The sequence below is a fragment of the Caenorhabditis remanei genome, chromosome III (genome assembly GCF_010183535.1).
Source record: "Caenorhabditis remanei strain PX506 chromosome III, whole genome shotgun sequence".
In the NCBI taxonomy this organism is placed as follows: domain Eukaryota; kingdom Metazoa; phylum Nematoda; class Chromadorea; order Rhabditida; family Rhabditidae; genus Caenorhabditis; species Caenorhabditis remanei.
In genome coordinates this window covers 17,706,786-17,723,233 of record NC_071330.1, presented here as the reverse complement: position 1 = coordinate 17,723,233, position 16,448 = coordinate 17,706,786, and the positions used below count along the sequence as shown (strand labels likewise).

Sequence of the window (16,448 nt, the reverse complement as noted above, 5' to 3'; positions counted from 1 at the left end):
CTTCCCCACATTGAATTCATTTATTCCTTGATTTATCACCTAATTTCTGTCTATCATCGAACATTTATTCGGATGATGATAACATCCCCCATCGCCCCACACATACACACCTTCCCGTTTTGATTCAAATTACTCTTCGATCATTTTCATTTTCTTCTTCTCTACACATCTCATATCTCTCCTCGAAATCTTTCTCTCTCTAGATCAGTTTGTGTTAAGTTAGAATCTCTCTCTTTCTCTCGTTTCCTGTTGGGTACCCGGTTGTACTACTTGACTGAGCAAAAATCTTCTCTCCGGTTTTTGATGTTAGGAGTGAAATGAGGGTGAACTGGAGATAGGACTTTGATATGGATTGTTTTTGACCTTTTCTAATTTGTTACGTAATGCACTTTTTGAAGAACAGTTCAAGATTTTATTCCTTTTCAATAATTAAAAGCCATGTTTTCGTACAGACCAAGAAAATTCTTATTATGGTCCAAGTCTTGAACTCTAGACGCTTATTGCGAACTATTGAACCTAAATAATTTTTTGAATAAAACACTTTTTAAGAGCAGAGTTTTAATTTTTGAGTGTAAGTTTTAAAGAGCTGGATTTTTTTTCTATAGTTGGGATTTTTTTAATTAGACTAATCGACTCAAATGTACAGGTTATTAAAATAATCTAGAACTTGCTGAGGACTAAATTATGGCTCGACACTAGGACGGAGAAAGTTTAAGTATTCTTAACATTACTTAGAACAAGATGTTTTGGCAGATACGCCGATTTAATTTTAGTTTTGAACGCATCGGAAAATATTGACGATAGACCTCGGAGGTTTGTGCACTGGATATTGTATGAATTTGTTGTTTTCTTTTTTCTGTCACCTGGAAAACAAAACCTTCAATTCTCCGAGTTAAACTACCCTTAAATCACATTTTTCTCTATACAAAAAATATAATATTGATCCGATAAGAGTGAGAGTGTCAACTGATAGAAACTAAGTAGGTTAGTCTCATTTCGAGTGCACTATTTTTCCAACCCATCATTTCCAACACGTTTCCTTTCCCTCTCTCTCCTAAAATCACATGTTCGTAATATTTTCCAACCCTTCCTCACTCTTTTTTCGACTCTCCCTCTTACTCTCTCGCACTTTTGTGTCTCACACTACTCTCAATCATCCCCTTCCTTTCGACTGCAGTCGTTAACCGATTGGATTTTATTTTAAATCTATTGATTTTTGTACCTACTCCTCCTCCTCCAAATTCTCTGCATTTCTACCTATTGTTTTACACTAGTCACACTAATTTAATTAGCTTTTTTTCGCTGTGTCATCAGTTACAATTGATCAGAAATCTTTTTGTTTCAGACTTGGCACCTAAAAAGAGGGCACCTTGTACGATCGGCCCGTCACATCTCAATCAAAATAATGTCAGAAACTATTTCGAGGTTGCTTATTATCACAGCCGGTACACTTTATCCGGCGTACAGAAGTTATAAGGTGGGGGATTTTTGATTTTGAATCTGATTGGACATCTAACATTCTCAATGCGTGTTCAAAACTAGAAAATTACTTATGCAGCTTATGTGAAGCTGTAAAAAATGCTTTCAAAAACGATTGCCTGCTGACAGCATCAGGTTCTAAAAATATCTGTCCTAGAATTGGAAAGTTCTAGATAAACATAAATTGCATAAAAGTTTACTGTTCCAGGCAGTCCGAACAAAAGACACACGAGAGTACGTAAAATGGATGATGTACTGGATAGTATTTGCAATTTACTCATTTCTTGAAAACCTTCTCGACTTGGTGTTGGCATTCTGGTTCCCGTTCTACTTCCAACTCAAAATAGTCTTCATATTCTGGCTATTGAGTCCATGGACGAAAGGAGCTTCCATTTTGTATAGAAAGGTTTGTTCATTTGGAGGAGGAATTCGGCAATGTTTTTTGTTTTTTAGTGGGTGCATCCAACACTAAACCGTCACGAAAAGGATATTGATGCACTTTTGGAATCAGCGAAATCGGAGTCCTATAACCAGGTGAGTACTTCAATTATTAAAAGAGGCAGGCAAAAAATGTTCTCAGAAAACAAAATATGAGTCATTCTATTGTTTCGAAATGCTTTGTTTTTTTTTCACGAAAATTGTGTTTCTGGTGGGGGGAAACATCAATATAAATATAGAGAATCGAATATTTTCCAGCTGATGCGAATCGGAAGTCAAAGTTTGGTGTATGCGAAGGAAGTGGTGGCAGAAGCCGCCGTTCGGGGACAACAACAACTTGTGAATCAGTTGCAGAGGTGAGAAAAGAGAAAAACACTAAAACGCTGATTCCGAATAAAAATATAGTTGTTGTCCTTGAAGCCTAATATTCGAGAAAAACAAGGACAAAATTAGAAAAAGTAAAAAAGTCATTACCTTTTTAAAACGCGAAAATTGCCACAAATGTTCCAAGCGTACCAGAAAGTTGATAGTTTTCCATTTTTCAGAACTTTGTCCTTGTTTTTTCTCGAATACCAGGCCTTGAGGGGAAAAACCGAATATATATTTGGAATCAGCGGTTTCTCATCTTTCCAATGGAATAGGTCATGTCCCATATCTCCACACTGACTCATTGTTCTTCCCTAGTTAAACAAAGCTGTCGCGCATTGGGCGCACTTTCACCTCTCGAGTTTATATAAAAACCTTTGTCGATGTACATAAACTCAAGATGTTTTAAAAATACGAATAAAGATGGTCAGAAAAACCACAGAGACTCAACAAAACAGTCTACATTTTTTTTGAAAATTTTGGACAACATTGAATAAGAAATGTTCAGCCTATTCATCAATTGCGTTTTTCCAGATCCTACAGTGCCAACGACGTCGGCTCGGAACGTGAGGTTCTCTCCAAAAGAATAGACGTTATGAAGATTGAGGAGCTCGACGAAAACAGCGACTCAGAACTCCAAAATGTCCAGAAGTCGCCACGTCCCCGTCGTCGAACCGGATCTCGTTCTCGCTCAAGATCCAGGACAATTGAAACGACAACGGTGGGAGACAGTGAGTATGCTGCCACGATTCCTAGAAGAACTGCAAGGAAGCCTATTCATTAATACTAAAACATCTACAAATCAAAACGCCTACAGCAAAATCGTCAAACGAGTCAAGTCATCATGCAACTTTCCCCTCTCTTTATTCATAATAGTCTTTTCTAGAGCTCCCACTTGAAAATCAAACTAATCTAATTGTCATGTTGAAAAATATTGATTGAATCTAACAATCAAGACAAAATAGATTTCAAAAATGGTTTTCACTTATTCCGTGCCTTCCTCCCACTTCCTCACACCCCCACACCTTCCAACATTATCATTTCCTTTTCAGTTTTCGATTTTTTGTAAATATTTCAAAATGTGTGTTTTCACAGTTATTTATACGCCTTATGCCAACTTTAATGAATTTTTCATGTTTTATTGTTGTGAGATGTTTCAGAAAAAAGGAAACGTTTTGGTGACACAGCAGAACGCGCTCCATCGCCCAACGGTAAGCACGATGCCAAAGAAGACTTGCTAAGGATCTTTAAATTTATCTGTCGTATCTTTGATATAAACGCCTATAAAAATTCAAATCTGTTCATTGCGGAGTTTACGCCTCGCACTGCTGTGAGCATTCTTTCAATGATGACAATGAAAGACAGAAACTTGAAAAAGTAATCTTTAAGCATTACAGCCTATATTTTCAATTTGTGTTTAGCGAAAATTTTCAAAGCTTAGTTTTTAGGGTGGGTAATTTGCGTAGTTAAAGTTACCCTGACTAGGAAACCTTCCAATGTGAAGTTTTAAGACGAAACTAATATCTTTGAAAAGCGATCAGCACGTTGATTCAGAATATAATTTTCGACCTCCTTGTTCCAAAAAATATGTTTGAGCACTGAAAGCTTGACACTAACTATCCTCAGAGCGGTTTTCGGCAAAAATTGAGAACCGTTTCAGAATCCGAAGGCCTTCAGCTTTGAAACTATATATTTTTGGCGGAATTGTTGCTTTTCCAAAAAAATTGTTTATAATTAATTAATTAATAATTAAAAATTAAAACTTGGAATTTCCGAGTGAATGTTTATTGAGGACGTCATTATTTCCTTCTATAAAAATGTACACATGTACATATTTTCCAAACAGCAACAACCCTCTATCCAACCAAAAACCACCCCACCAGACCAATTTCTGGCAGTGAAAACCAAATATCCCAATGAAAAATCCCATTGTAAACCTATAGAAACCGGGCGATGTTCCGCGTGGCCGGGCGTACGCGCAGCAGAATCATCCTGGCAGGAACAGGTATTTTATGAATCTTATTCATCATTTGCTTCTTCTTGACGAGATATCCTCCTCCTCCTCTTCCTATTTATTCGTATCATTTTCATCCACCATTTTCCCCTCTCTCGTCTCAAAAAATGACATACCGACCGCTTGCGATTTTGACGATTTGTCTGGTTGGGTTCATACTATATTCAGGTGTGTTTTGATGTCTTTCAGATTGACCACTGTAATATTTTGTTGTTGTAGAATGTCAAATCAGTGCAATGTTTGGAAATCCAATTCAAGCATCAAATTGTGAGACTTGGTCAGAATGGGGACCGTGTGTGTGGTTGAAGGGGAAGGAGAAAAGGTAGGAATCGGGATTTTTCTAACAATGAACCGCTTTTCGTTTTTTTGATTGAGAATCAGTTGTTGAACATAAGACGACAAGGAATTATTTTCTTAATCGTGTAGCCGCTTCTTTTTGAGTATATATTTTTTTGAAACCAAGATAGCGAAAAATATTATAAATACTATAAACATGTAAATTGCTGAAACACCCGCATACTGTATCTCATTATGAATGAAAGTTGAAATCTTTCTGATCACCACAATAACCTACAGTATTGGTTACAAAGACATCGAAATGGTAAAAAAAAGGAAAATACTTTATAAGTGTGTCACGGCACGATGAGGCCCAGTCTACCTCCACAGCCGCGCTCTATTGATAACAGAGTAACAACTTGTTGTAAAAGCGGACATTAGAGTTTTTGCGTACAGTGGCGGAAAAAATCATCTAAATTGTTTATTTTGAAATGAAATATTTTAGGAACACGCAACTTCTCATTAGAGCGCAACTGTGCAGTTAGACAGGGCCTCATCGTGATCACGGTGCACAGTGTTCTAAAAACGAAACCAGTTCAGCCTATCGGTAATTGGTGCGCATTTCGATAACTATTGTGATCGCGAAACCTTTTTAAATCTAAAACTTTGACGGATAGGCTACAATTGAAAGTCGTCTGAAAATGTTGGTCGGGTTCAGAATGTATTTTTTCAAGAAAAAATCAGTTTAGCACTGTCATGTCTTATGAACAGCAAGGAACTAGGCAAACTTTCGATTTTTTGATACATAACCAATCTCATTATTCATAATTTCCAGATGGCAACGCTCTTACTTCGAACAATTGCTCCCCGGCCGTAAAGGATGCAGAAACCATGTCTTTTTCCGTCTTCTCAAGGATCGTTGGGGAGTTGTAAGTGAAGAGATTTTTTGTGTAGATTGTAAATAAAAAGTGGAACACAAAAACTGAACCGTTTCCATTGTGGAAAGATCGAAATCTCTGAGTGTGTGTGCGGCGCGAGAAAAACGGATTTCAAGAAGATTCAAAAAACAGATAAAAGATCAAATCTCTTACAGGCTTTCAACAACTTCTACAACTATTTGAGAGATACCACAACAAGTGAGGAGCAGTGCGGAGAGTGCTCTTATCAGCAGAGTTGTGGAAGAAAATGTCATAGAAGGGGTGACATCGGAATCATCAACCCACTTTTCGTTGCTGAGAGAAAGTGTATGGGTGTAGATCAGAGCAAGGCTTGTGTCTCCACCTACATGCAAGACTGTAAACTTTGGCCAAATAAGAATATCCAATTGCCAAATGTCACTGAATCCATGCAACAAATTATTGATAACCTGGACTACCTGCAGTGTGTTCCAGAGCATAGGTACGTGAAAACGTATTTTTCCGTCATCTCTTTTCCTTTCAGACCATCCGGCTCCGTATGCCGTTGCTGCTGCCATCCATACACCCCAAATCCACAAACTTTTGAATGCGAGTTGAAGCCGTACTTGTCCGGCAAATAAGCATTGACACCTCCACCACCTCCCAATGTGAATATTAAATTTATTTCTTCCCGAAATTGAGACTCAGAAGTACCCAAGTTTTGTTGACAAATTGAAAATAAATAAATTATTTGTTTCTCGCTTTTTTTTTTTCAGTTTTTCATCTATTTATGTATGTGTTTTGTTAGGTTCGTGAGAAAGTGGTCTTGAGATCAGAGCATGGTATGAATTGGCCAGGTGCCTGTCTTATCTCCAATGACCTTAACATTCCCCTTCCCTATCTTTCAGAAGTCTATTCCGCCTTCCACCGCCGCATTATATTCCATTCCATTTCCTTGCTCAACGAAACATGAAGAACGCCATAAAATGTGACCAAGTGAACCAGTAGTCGTAAAAAAGAGAAAGAAATGAGTGCTCCTCCTAATAACTCTATTCATTCATTTGTCTGAGGGAAGGGAGGAGGGGAAAGAATACTAGAAAAACCAATTGATTAAAAAACAGAATTACTTCTTTACAATGATTAAATAGAACAGGAAGAGAAGCAAAGAACACAAAGTTCAAATTATGATACATGAGATACTTTGAGAGTACGCCACAATGTTAGAAAAGTGACCAACTCATAACTTCATAACGGCCGCCTGGAAAACCGGGTAACGGCACAATGACGATTCGCCATCCGGACGGCACGATATTGCGAGGTGGATCTATGCCAACGTAATCTGTCTGTCTGTCCGCTTGAGGTATATTTCTAAACTAGTTCAAACTCTTTCAAACTTCTTTCTAGGTCAACTTATCTCCACCCATTCCCAAAATCGTACCCAACTATTTCCTTTCCCTTTTAGACATCTCTCCTCTATTCATTCCTTCAATTGTTTCCGTATCTTTTCTCCTCCTTGCAACCCAGTTCCCCCTCATTTCTTTTCTCTGTGTCTCTTTTTGGAGCACACAAGCCCCGCCCCACTTCTCCTCCACCCCTTCTTTTTCTATCCATTTCATTCATTCCATTTGTGTTTTTAGTTTCTTGTTTCCCGTTTTTTCTTCTCATCTGCATTTTCCGCTTTCCTCCCTTTCTTCCTTTTAAAATCAAAATTCCAGAAGCAATGTCTGACGCCGCCGCCGCTCCAGTTCAGGCTCAAGCAGCTCCAGCTCCACCAACTCATGCTCCACTGACCCCACACGTAAGTTTAATTCAGTCTAATCGACTGGAAATTCTTCTAGTGTTTTGAGGAGAAGGATTGGGTGGCCGGGGTGTAGTAGCTGCTGCATCAACTTGATTGTTTTTGGGAAACTGGGGATTTCCTTATATCTTAGGGTAAACAGAATGAATGATTTTAGCTGTCTCCGTCTTACGGTAGGTGAATTTCTTATTGCACTGGAATTCAAAAGCTCTAAGTTTTCTCACTCCCCCAACTATTTAAAAATCTACGCTGCCAGAAAAGAAATAAGCTCCAATTGTGTAGGAAAATAGCAGGCGGTCTACACCACTTTGTGCGCGTCAGCAAAAATTCGGAAGAAAAGAAAAGAGCACAGAATAGTTTGAAGGAAGAAGGCCTCTCAAGAGAATTGGCCTTCGGAGGAGGAATCGACTTCTTTTAACCAGAAAAAGAGAACGAAGAAAAAGTTTTAAAAAAGAAAAGAAATACGAAATAGCAAGACAAATTCAGAGCTAAGGATTATGGTATCTAGGATTCGAGAACTTTAGGGGATGAATAATGCACCCCTTAAACCATATTTGAGTATAAATCACTTCCAAGTAAGCCTTCCTTCCCTTCCTCCTAACAAAAGGTCTGGGCTATTACTCTGTCTTTTGAAGAGAAAGAAGAAATGATCAACAATCTAACTGGTCAATCATAGGCACCAGATGAGTAATGGACACTCCCTGGGTTTTTTGAGCATTGAGTTGCGGAACTAACGAGAATAGGGAATAGTTTCTATGTTGAAACATGGACATTTGAAAATGTTTAGATTGTGAGGACAGGTTTATCATAGAATAGAGCTTTAGTGGTTCTCAGCTCTCATGGTTTATTTTTCTGATAAAAGAACAGTAGCAAGAGCACAGGCTATCATCAAAGGTATTTGCCGAATCCCTCTATTTGTAGTTTGTACTTCATGCGGAAGTACTGTAACCCAAATTTCCTCATTGAATAATTCACCATCGCGTGTCACATTTTTAATTAATTTTTTTCCTTCAATTTTTCCTTTTAGTGTCAAATTTTGGACTTTTAGACTTAGACTAGATGATCGACTAACACGAAACACTAAATTCAATTTGCTACATTTTCAAATTTCAATTTCATCCTTCATCCTCATCTTTTTTTTCTCTCTTTCTCTCAAGTAGGTCCCAAAAGAGTCATCAAAACGTGTGAGAGCCCTCCCCCTTCGCGACGTCAACATGTTTTAAGAAAAGAGCAATATGATGTATGTTTTGAAGAACATGTCCCAACGGGGAGCTGAAATGAAGGCGTCGGCATTCGTAATGGACGCAATTTCGAGCAATTCCTTTCAAAATTGCGAAATCTCGGGAGGGAAGAAAGGAATCTCATTAAATTCGACTTTTGGTAGACGAAGCGGTTTGACAATTCAATTAGGCAAATGAGTCAGCTCGCCGTTTTTACTCATCCCTTTGCACCATTTCGTAACCGAAACTAATTTTCGGAAAGTGATGGGAAGAGAGCAAGTTTATTTCGGAAAGCTGGGAAGGGAAGAGAAACTAGATGGAAAAACGTTTTTGGTTCTTTAATCCGGATTAGTGAAAGTGAAGATATAAGGAGTGGCAGAGTGAGAATGACTGAAACGGAAACCATAACAAGAGCTAGCAAAAGTTTGGAGCATTCTATCTCGGCTGCCATTAAAAATGTGAAATGTTTTTAACAGAACAAATATTATATGAATATCAAGCTATATTTTATCAGTTAGATATTTTTTTGATATTTCCTTTGGGAACAGAGATATACCGCTGCGAACAGGACAAACTGGAATCCTGAAACATAGTAATGTAGAATGTCACTTTATTAAGTTCTAGCTCATACAGAATCCGAAAATTCGGCATCACTGAAAATTGAAATAAAATAATGGTTAAAATTGCTCCTGGATTAGAACCACCCAGAAGAGAACCACTCAACTGGTACAAAGTAGAAACGTCTAAAAGATAGCACAACACTTTATAAAAGCTATTAGACTTAACTAGCGAAGGTCATGGAGCAAGTTTGAAGTTATAGGACGTGACCTATATCATTGGAAAGCTCAGAAAACACTGACACCAAATATATAGTCAGTTTTTCCCGTCGTGGCCTAGTTTTCGAGAAAAATGAGATCAAAGTTTGGACGGTTGACAAGTAATTCTAATTTGAATCAGTTTTCATTTGTGCAGTTCTGATGAGAAAACTTGACTATTTGCTGCTATAATCTATTTTGATTAATGTAGTAGTCTTATATCAAACCTCAACTACAGCTGACATTAGTACTTTTAGGCATACAAAATAATTTTGAGAATAAAGACAAACAAAGACTATAATAGTCCAAGAAAAATAACCAATATCCGGTTTCGAGGGCTCTTCACAATTCCCACGATGAAACAGTGTAACCTAATCGTTCTCCCTTTCTTTTTTTAGTTAGAAAAACTTCAAAAATTGAAATTTTTTTATTTATTCATTTTAGAAGCACTGCAACACTCGTGACCGTCTCTTCGGCCAGGAATCTCCAGCTGTAGCCTCACCAAAACGTGTGACTCCAACATACAAGTCTCAGATTTTCGATGACGTTCCAGCGTCGCCATCGAGAACTCCAAAGAAGACTATTCCAGTTCTTTGTGAGTTTTTGCTTTCGGACAAACAGACACACTTAAATGTTTCTAGACTAATATTACAATCTTACAATAACTTTCAGCCCGCAACCCAGTGACCGGAGAGATCAAACAATCACCATCTCAACAAAAAATCGCTGCCTAATCGACACCACCACACTATTGAATGTACTTTTTTTCATCACCCACCTATATATTTTTTTCATTTTCGATATATTTAAATTGACGCTGCTTTTTCTCACCCCTATCTGTATTTGCTCTCTTCTCTCTTCTTGATACTGGAAAACCAATTCAATTTAATAAAAATTTACATTCTCAAGAAAGGACAAACATGGTGAAAAAAGATCACTAACGTACGGAGAAGAAGACGGAGAAAACGAGTTTGGGTCGGGGGGCAAAAGACACAAAAAGACATCTTGATTTGTGGCGGGAGATGGGGACGAATGACCCCCAAATTTTGATTTGGCAGAATTCCTGATCTCTGTTGTTAAATGGATCATTTTTGAATTTTTTCTTAAGGTTAGTGGGTGTTATTTTTTCAGAAAAGTCTAAACATAGAATTTTTTGTCAAAAAAAGAAAACATAAAGTTAATTTGTTCTCATGATACCCAACTATTAAAGAGATTCTACTTTTTCTATCTTCTCGAGTTCCAGAATTTATTTTTGTAACCTTTAATGTTATTATCTAACTGTTTATTATCGCAATGAAAAAGTACAAACATTTTTAAAAGGCCTGCACTCCGAGCCAACCGTTCTGCAACCTGTGGATAGCGGGAGCTTCGAGTACCTTTGAAAAATGTTTTTAAAAAAGGCGCATCTAATTGATTCAGAACTTCGCGGAATGGTCTCGTAGTTGAAAAATATCAAATTCTATATTTTTTGCTTTGCCAGTCTGAAAATCATTTTAAAACTGCCTTCCGCTACAAGACCATTTTAAACAAATTTTATATCACCCGGTGCAAATACAAAATAAGTAACATTTCAATCTCTATATTTGTGAACTTTAAGATGTTTGATATTTCAAGATATATCACCTCATTTTATACCATAAGACAGAATTCAAAATTTTTCAAAACAAGGCCATTCCATTCTACCAATCACTCACCACCAATTAATTGTACCCCAATGTCTTCTGATTCAAGATGAAAAGATACAGAACGTACGCGTTTCCACTCGATTTCTTATTTTTTGATTCTTCATTGAACCTGCAATAATTGTGACCATGAACCGAAATATCCTATTTCGTGTACTTGATTCCACTTTTTTCAAGTGCTGTATATTGAAAACTGATCCTCCACTGGAAGTCTCAAAAATAAATAAATTTCAGACTAATTTATGGGCGAATAACATCACAGATTACCGGTTCTCTTGTATTTTCACAACATATTCCTTGTCTCGTTCTTTTTAAAAATGACAGTAAACTATCAGTTAGACGTATCGTCTGGAAATCCTTTACTGTTTTTGAAGCTACTGAGTCGGTGGAGAGGTAAGAAGACAAATTTCTATGAGTTTACATTTTTGAAATTCTAATTTTCAGGTTCCATCTGGAAATCTGTTGCAGGTGACTTGGCGGTATGGCTAGTTTTCTATTACGCGGTACACTTTACATATCGGTATGCGTTCAGTGCTGAAATAAGAACGTATGTGATTATGTATCACAAAACTTTCAACGCCCACTGATTTCAGAATTTTTGAAAAAGTATCCGTACATATGGATGATCGAATGAAATACCTACCACTTACATTTATGCTCGGATTCTTTGTGACAACAGTTTTCGAAAGATGGAGGAGTGCTCTGAATGTGATGCCATTTATTGAGTCTGTTGCACTCTCTGTAGCAGTTTTGTTGCCCGGGAAAGGAGAAGAAGATCGACTGACGAGAAGGGCAATTATTAGATACGTGGTGTTGCATCAGGTTAATCTGTCTGTGTATCTATTTATCCAAATGTCTTTATTCAGGTATTGGTGTTCCGTGATATCTCGATGAGAGTTCGTCGACGCTTCCCCACACTTCAATACGTTGTGGATGCTGGTTTCATGGAACCTGAAGAGCGAGATGAACTGGAGGCAGTCTGTTGTAGTCCGGGACAGAATTATTGGGTTCCGATCAACTGGGCAAACTCGTTAGCCTTAGATGCTCATTCTAGAAAACTTATTGATCAACCAACTGCATTTAATAATCTGGTTTTGGTGAGATACTGATTTATAGCTCACATTGAGCCTAATCATTTTAAGGCTATCAAGGAATTCAGAGTTGCAATGGAGACTCTGATCAAGTTCGACTCCATACCGATACCTATTGCTTATCCACAAGTAAGTCCGTTATTTGCACTTTCTAGCAATAATTTTGTTGGTATTAGGTAGTCTTCCTTGCTGTCCGTGTCTACTTCACAATTTGCATTATCAGTCGTCAATTCTTGATATCCGATCTGAAATCGAAAACTCAAATGGATTGGCCTATCCCAATTATGTCGATACTGGAGTTCATTTTTGTTATCGGTTGGATGAAAGTGGCAGAAGTTTTACTAAATCCTCTCGGGGAGGATGACGATGATTTTGAAGTAAATTGGATTATTGACAAAAATATTTCGGTAAGCTTTATAACTCCTTTTGACATGTGAGAAATAATAGCGTTCTGCAGACTGGCATGGCAATCGTCGACGATACACACGGATACCATCCAACTCTGGTAAACGACAAGTTTGCGGATCCAAGTAAGATAGCTATTATTCAATAGTTATAAAAATGTAATTTATTACTTCAGACTATCTTCCTGCCTACTCCGAGAAGAGTCAACTGCCGAGAACGCTGACAGGATCGGCGGCTAAAGTGGAACTTGCCGCTGAGAGTGATGCAGTGAAAATAGTGAGGGTGAATCCCGAAGATGCACCTCCGACTAGTGGTATGTTAACTTTAATCTTATATTTTTTTGATAATTTCTCAGAATTTCTTCTTATTCTCATTAAATACCCGAAAATTTGAGTTTTCGCGAAATAATTCAAAAAGTTCGAAAAAAGTTGAATTTTGTATTTCGGCGTTAATTATCCGGTCTTCCGCATCGGGCCCGACAAATATGTTTAATCTGACTATTTGTAGGTCTAAAGATCACTTTATGCGCACCAAGTATCTAAAATTCTTCGAAGATTGACACATTTCAAAAATTGTTTAATTAAAAGAACATGTCACACTCATCTAACAAAATGTTTTTACTTCCGCAATTGAAACGAGCATTGACAGGTCAAGGAAGTAAAGAAAAATCTTTCCAGAACGCGGCAGTATCTTCACCAAACGGAATGCATATTCTCTAAGAAACAGGACCATTTCGATTTCCTCCAATAATATTGAAAGTCCAAGTCAGGAGAGAAAATTCAACCTTTCTATGCCTGCGACTATGAAATGTAAGTTATTGCTATTTTCATTTCGTATTTTCCTTTTTCAGCCAAACAACCGGACAGACCTGGCCTAGAAACGTTGAATGAAGAAAATGAGCCAGCATCCAATCATTTCCGTCGTGGTGACAGAATATATTCATCTGATTCGGTATGATTTTCAGACAATGAATAAAGGTTGATTGCAAAAACCAATTTATAGGGTAAAAGCAAAGGAAGGCAAAGTTCGGAGGATAGTGGGAAGAATCAGGTTTGACTTTACTAATTGTTACACAATTTTTTTCGACTTTCTGAATTCAATAAAAAGAATTTAATGAAGACAATCTCTGGATTCTCCAGCATACTTTCCAGCCAGCTGGAGACGTCCCAAGTTGAAAGTCTGGAATTTTAAAATAGTGAAAATAACCGAAACATACAAACCTCAGATGGTTGTTTAGTGTTGGACACATATTTGCTTGGGATGAAGATAGTGATGCGTCGTTGACAGGGCTGAAAAAATCATGTTCATGCTGAAAATGTAGTAATAGACTATGCTTACCAAAATTCCATCGTCACAATCGTGGTAGATGTTGATTTTAGGTTCAATTCCAGATATCTGAAATTTTGTGAATCTATTTGCCGATTTTGTTTTTTACTAACCTCGTCAGCTGTACCACTCAAACGGAAGTGACCGTCTGCATCAGTTTTCGCAGAGTCCATCAACTCGTCAGGGGATACTAAAACATTTGTTTACTTGATTCAAATCAATTTTTTACATTTATTAGCTCACCAGTATCATGATCATACAACTTGATCAACACATCCTTCGCTGGTTTATCTTCACACAACAATACTCCTTCGATAGCAGTCGACTGAGTTCTTCCGATAGCTTGGCACGTAGCGAATAAACAAAAACTATAGAAAATGATACGAGAATACATGATGTCGTTGATTCAACAAAAACAGAATGAATTGGTTGAAAAGAAGAAGGAGAAGTGATAGAAGTGATGAAATAGTAGTAGAAGGTCGACGGAAGTCAAATCACACAATCTGTTGTTTGTCAAAAAGGGGAAGTCAGAAGGAAAGGAGGAGTGACTAATCGAGAAACTAATATCTTGTATCACCTTGAAATTTATATAGTTTTCATAAAATCAGCAGAGCGAGGCGTAAGGTCCGCATCGAACAGATTTGCTTTTTTCGAGCCGCGTTACGTACGCGTTGCCGTTTATATTGAAAGATACGATAAATAAACGTAAAATTCAAATTTGGCACACAGCCAAGTCTTTTTTGGTACCATGCCAACCGCTGTGCTACGGAGCGCTTTTCCGTTTTGCTAGTAGTCCCAGAGTGTACTGTACTGCTACATTTTGCCAGATTTTTTGGAAAAAAAAACAGTTTTACTGGAATATTTTAATGAACACAGTTTTTTCCATTTCTGATAAACTCTGAAAATTCAAAAAAATTTATTTCAGAAAAAAATTCGGATTCCATTGTTACATAGTTTCAATTTCTATCATCATGGTGAAACCTATCGTTTTACCAGCAAATTTTTCACCCGTTTCCTTCAAAAAGAATAATAATTACAAATTAATTGCATCCTACTAATTATGATTATCTAATTACCCCTTGAACACTTTATACACTTCCTTCATCTGCTCCTTCGTCCATTTCCCATTTCTTTTCACATTTTTTCCAGACGAATTCCATGAGTACTTCGATGTCAGATGGTCAAGATACCATAGTTTACCGTATTCTTTCTGAAAATTAAATATAAATTTAATCTGGAACTGAAATCTGAAAACTGCACCACAATTTTCTCGTTAGGCGTGCATGTGACCCAGAAAATGTGACCGTGCAAGTCAGCAGCACACCAAGGATCGTAGACTGGATAGGTGTACTTATACTTTGTGCCGTCAGCTGGAAATGGATACGAATTATAAGTGAATTTTCTGAAATGTGCGCTTACGAGAGACTCCGCCCACCCAGTGATGAGTGACTGTGCCGTTTTCTATGCCAGGATACATTAAGAAGACATCAATGAATACTCTGAAACCGTCTTTTGGAGCCAAAGTGAGTTCGAATGAGTCATTGGTCTGAAATTACTTTTCTTAACGAAAACAATATTCGGAATCTGTTACCATTCCGAACTTTCTCTTTATCATAAAACTGGAATCGTTTCTCTCCATCTTTTCTACAAATCCGGAATTGTAGTCTTCAGCAAACACCGATATATCCATGTCTTGGGTATGTGGTATCACGGAGCACTCCCTGTACCATCCTAGTAGAGTTCCCCCATTTAAGAATGGAAACATCTCATTTTCGATTACCTCATCACGAAGACGAGCCAGTACAGCGGACGACGGGCGAGCCGGCATTCGGACCTGGAGAAGCATTATGATTAAGAGATTATTATCAGATCTGTTCAGTATTATAACTACCCAATACCTTACAAATACTGCTTTATGCCTCATTAAAACCTGTTGAAAATTTTTTTGAATCGTATCCACTAACCTTTGCTCCAGCCCTTGGTATATGCAAGTTCAAACATTCCGCGAACTTGGCACGTTGCCAGAACCCAACAAACATTTTTATGTTGTTAGGAACTTCCACATTACCAACCCAACGCGTCGGAAACTTTCTGAAAAAAATGCTTATTATATTTATTTCGAAAAAAGTTCATTACTTCGGTACAATTTTTCGTGGATCTGATCGGAAGTCCAAATAATCTTTTGCTGACTCATTCGTGAAGTATAATACTTCAAATCGAGGGTCTTCCAGAATCCACGTTGCAGAAAGATGCTTGACGTCTACACCGATCTAAAATAGTCTTACTAGATAATACTGAAAGTTGAAACACTTCTCACCTTTATAGGTCTTCCAGTACATGTCTCACAACTTCCCTTCTCCAACATTTGCAAAAATTCTACATCAATCAAGAGTGTTGGTATGGAAGTGTTCATTTGAGAGACCAAAGATTCACAGCTCTTTAGCTGAAAATGTTTCTGTGTCAAAACTTTCAAACTTTAGAAAACTCACGGATCTTTTCTTGAATGAAACGGGACCCATCGTTCCATAATCATTTTCTTCCGTTAGACTCTGCGGACTACCAAATAGACTGGACTGGTAGACAAACATCATTGGGAACAGGAAGAAACATGGGAACGTGAAGAATAGCAGATACTTTTTCAT

At 37.6% G+C, this 16,448-nt stretch overlaps 6 protein-coding genes across 6 annotated transcripts; 4 read left to right on the top strand and 2 right to left on the bottom strand.

Annotated features, from left to right (window-relative positions):
* Window positions 1-1,405: 1,405 nt before the first annotated feature.
* GCK72_011896 (uncharacterized protein) lies at window positions 1,406-3,067 on the top strand (the record flags this gene model as incomplete). Its single annotated transcript, XM_003102992.2, has 5 exons — window positions 1,406-1,477; window positions 1,688-1,885; window positions 1,933-2,013; window positions 2,176-2,273; window positions 2,818-3,067. 5 exons carry the CDS (start codon window positions 1,406-1,408, stop codon window positions 3,065-3,067), a joined length of 699 nt encoding a protein of 232 aa, XP_003103040.1.
* A 1,466-nt stretch (window positions 3,068-4,533) lies between these two features.
* On the top strand, window positions 4,534-6,110 carry GCK72_011895 (uncharacterized protein; the record flags this gene model as incomplete). Its single annotated transcript, XM_053728741.1, has 4 exons — window positions 4,534-4,619; window positions 5,409-5,502; window positions 5,667-5,971; window positions 6,014-6,110. 4 exons carry the CDS (start codon window positions 4,534-4,536, stop codon window positions 6,108-6,110), a joined length of 582 nt encoding a protein of 193 aa, XP_053588318.1.
* A 1,079-nt stretch (window positions 6,111-7,189) lies between these two features.
* On the top strand, window positions 7,190-10,036 carry GCK72_011894 (uncharacterized protein; the record flags this gene model as incomplete). Its single annotated transcript, XM_003103051.2, has 3 exons — window positions 7,190-7,267; window positions 9,747-9,897; window positions 9,975-10,036. The coding sequence occupies 3 exons, from the start codon at window positions 7,190-7,192 to the stop codon at window positions 10,034-10,036; spliced, it is 291 nt and encodes a 96-aa protein (XP_003103099.2).
* Window positions 10,037-11,301: 1,265 nt separating this feature from the next.
* Window positions 11,302-13,536, top strand: GCK72_011893 (uncharacterized protein; the record flags this gene model as incomplete). Its single annotated transcript, XM_053728740.1, has 10 exons — window positions 11,302-11,377; window positions 11,429-11,531; window positions 11,578-11,806; window positions 11,851-12,081; window positions 12,127-12,204; window positions 12,252-12,482; window positions 12,533-12,605; window positions 12,656-12,793; window positions 13,331-13,431; window positions 13,483-13,536. 10 exons carry the CDS (start codon window positions 11,302-11,304, stop codon window positions 13,534-13,536), a joined length of 1,314 nt encoding a protein of 437 aa, XP_053588317.1.
* A 54-nt stretch (window positions 13,537-13,590) lies between these two features.
* On the bottom strand, window positions 13,591-14,200 carry GCK72_011892 (uncharacterized protein; the record flags this gene model as incomplete). The annotated part of the gene is made up of 5 exons (XM_053728739.1): window positions 13,591-13,635; window positions 13,701-13,769; window positions 13,819-13,875; window positions 13,920-13,996; window positions 14,050-14,200. 5 exons carry the CDS (start codon window positions 14,198-14,200, stop codon window positions 13,591-13,593), a joined length of 399 nt encoding a protein of 132 aa, XP_053588316.1.
* A 419-nt stretch (window positions 14,201-14,619) lies between these two features.
* Window positions 14,620-16,448, bottom strand: GCK72_011891 (uncharacterized protein; the record flags this gene model as incomplete). Its single annotated transcript, XM_053728738.1, has 9 exons — window positions 14,620-14,704; window positions 14,883-15,016; window positions 15,067-15,176; window positions 15,226-15,352; window positions 15,398-15,640; window positions 15,771-15,897; window positions 15,943-16,076; window positions 16,124-16,249; window positions 16,296-16,448. The coding sequence occupies 9 exons, from the start codon at window positions 16,446-16,448 to the stop codon at window positions 14,620-14,622; spliced, it is 1,239 nt and encodes a 412-aa protein (XP_053588315.1).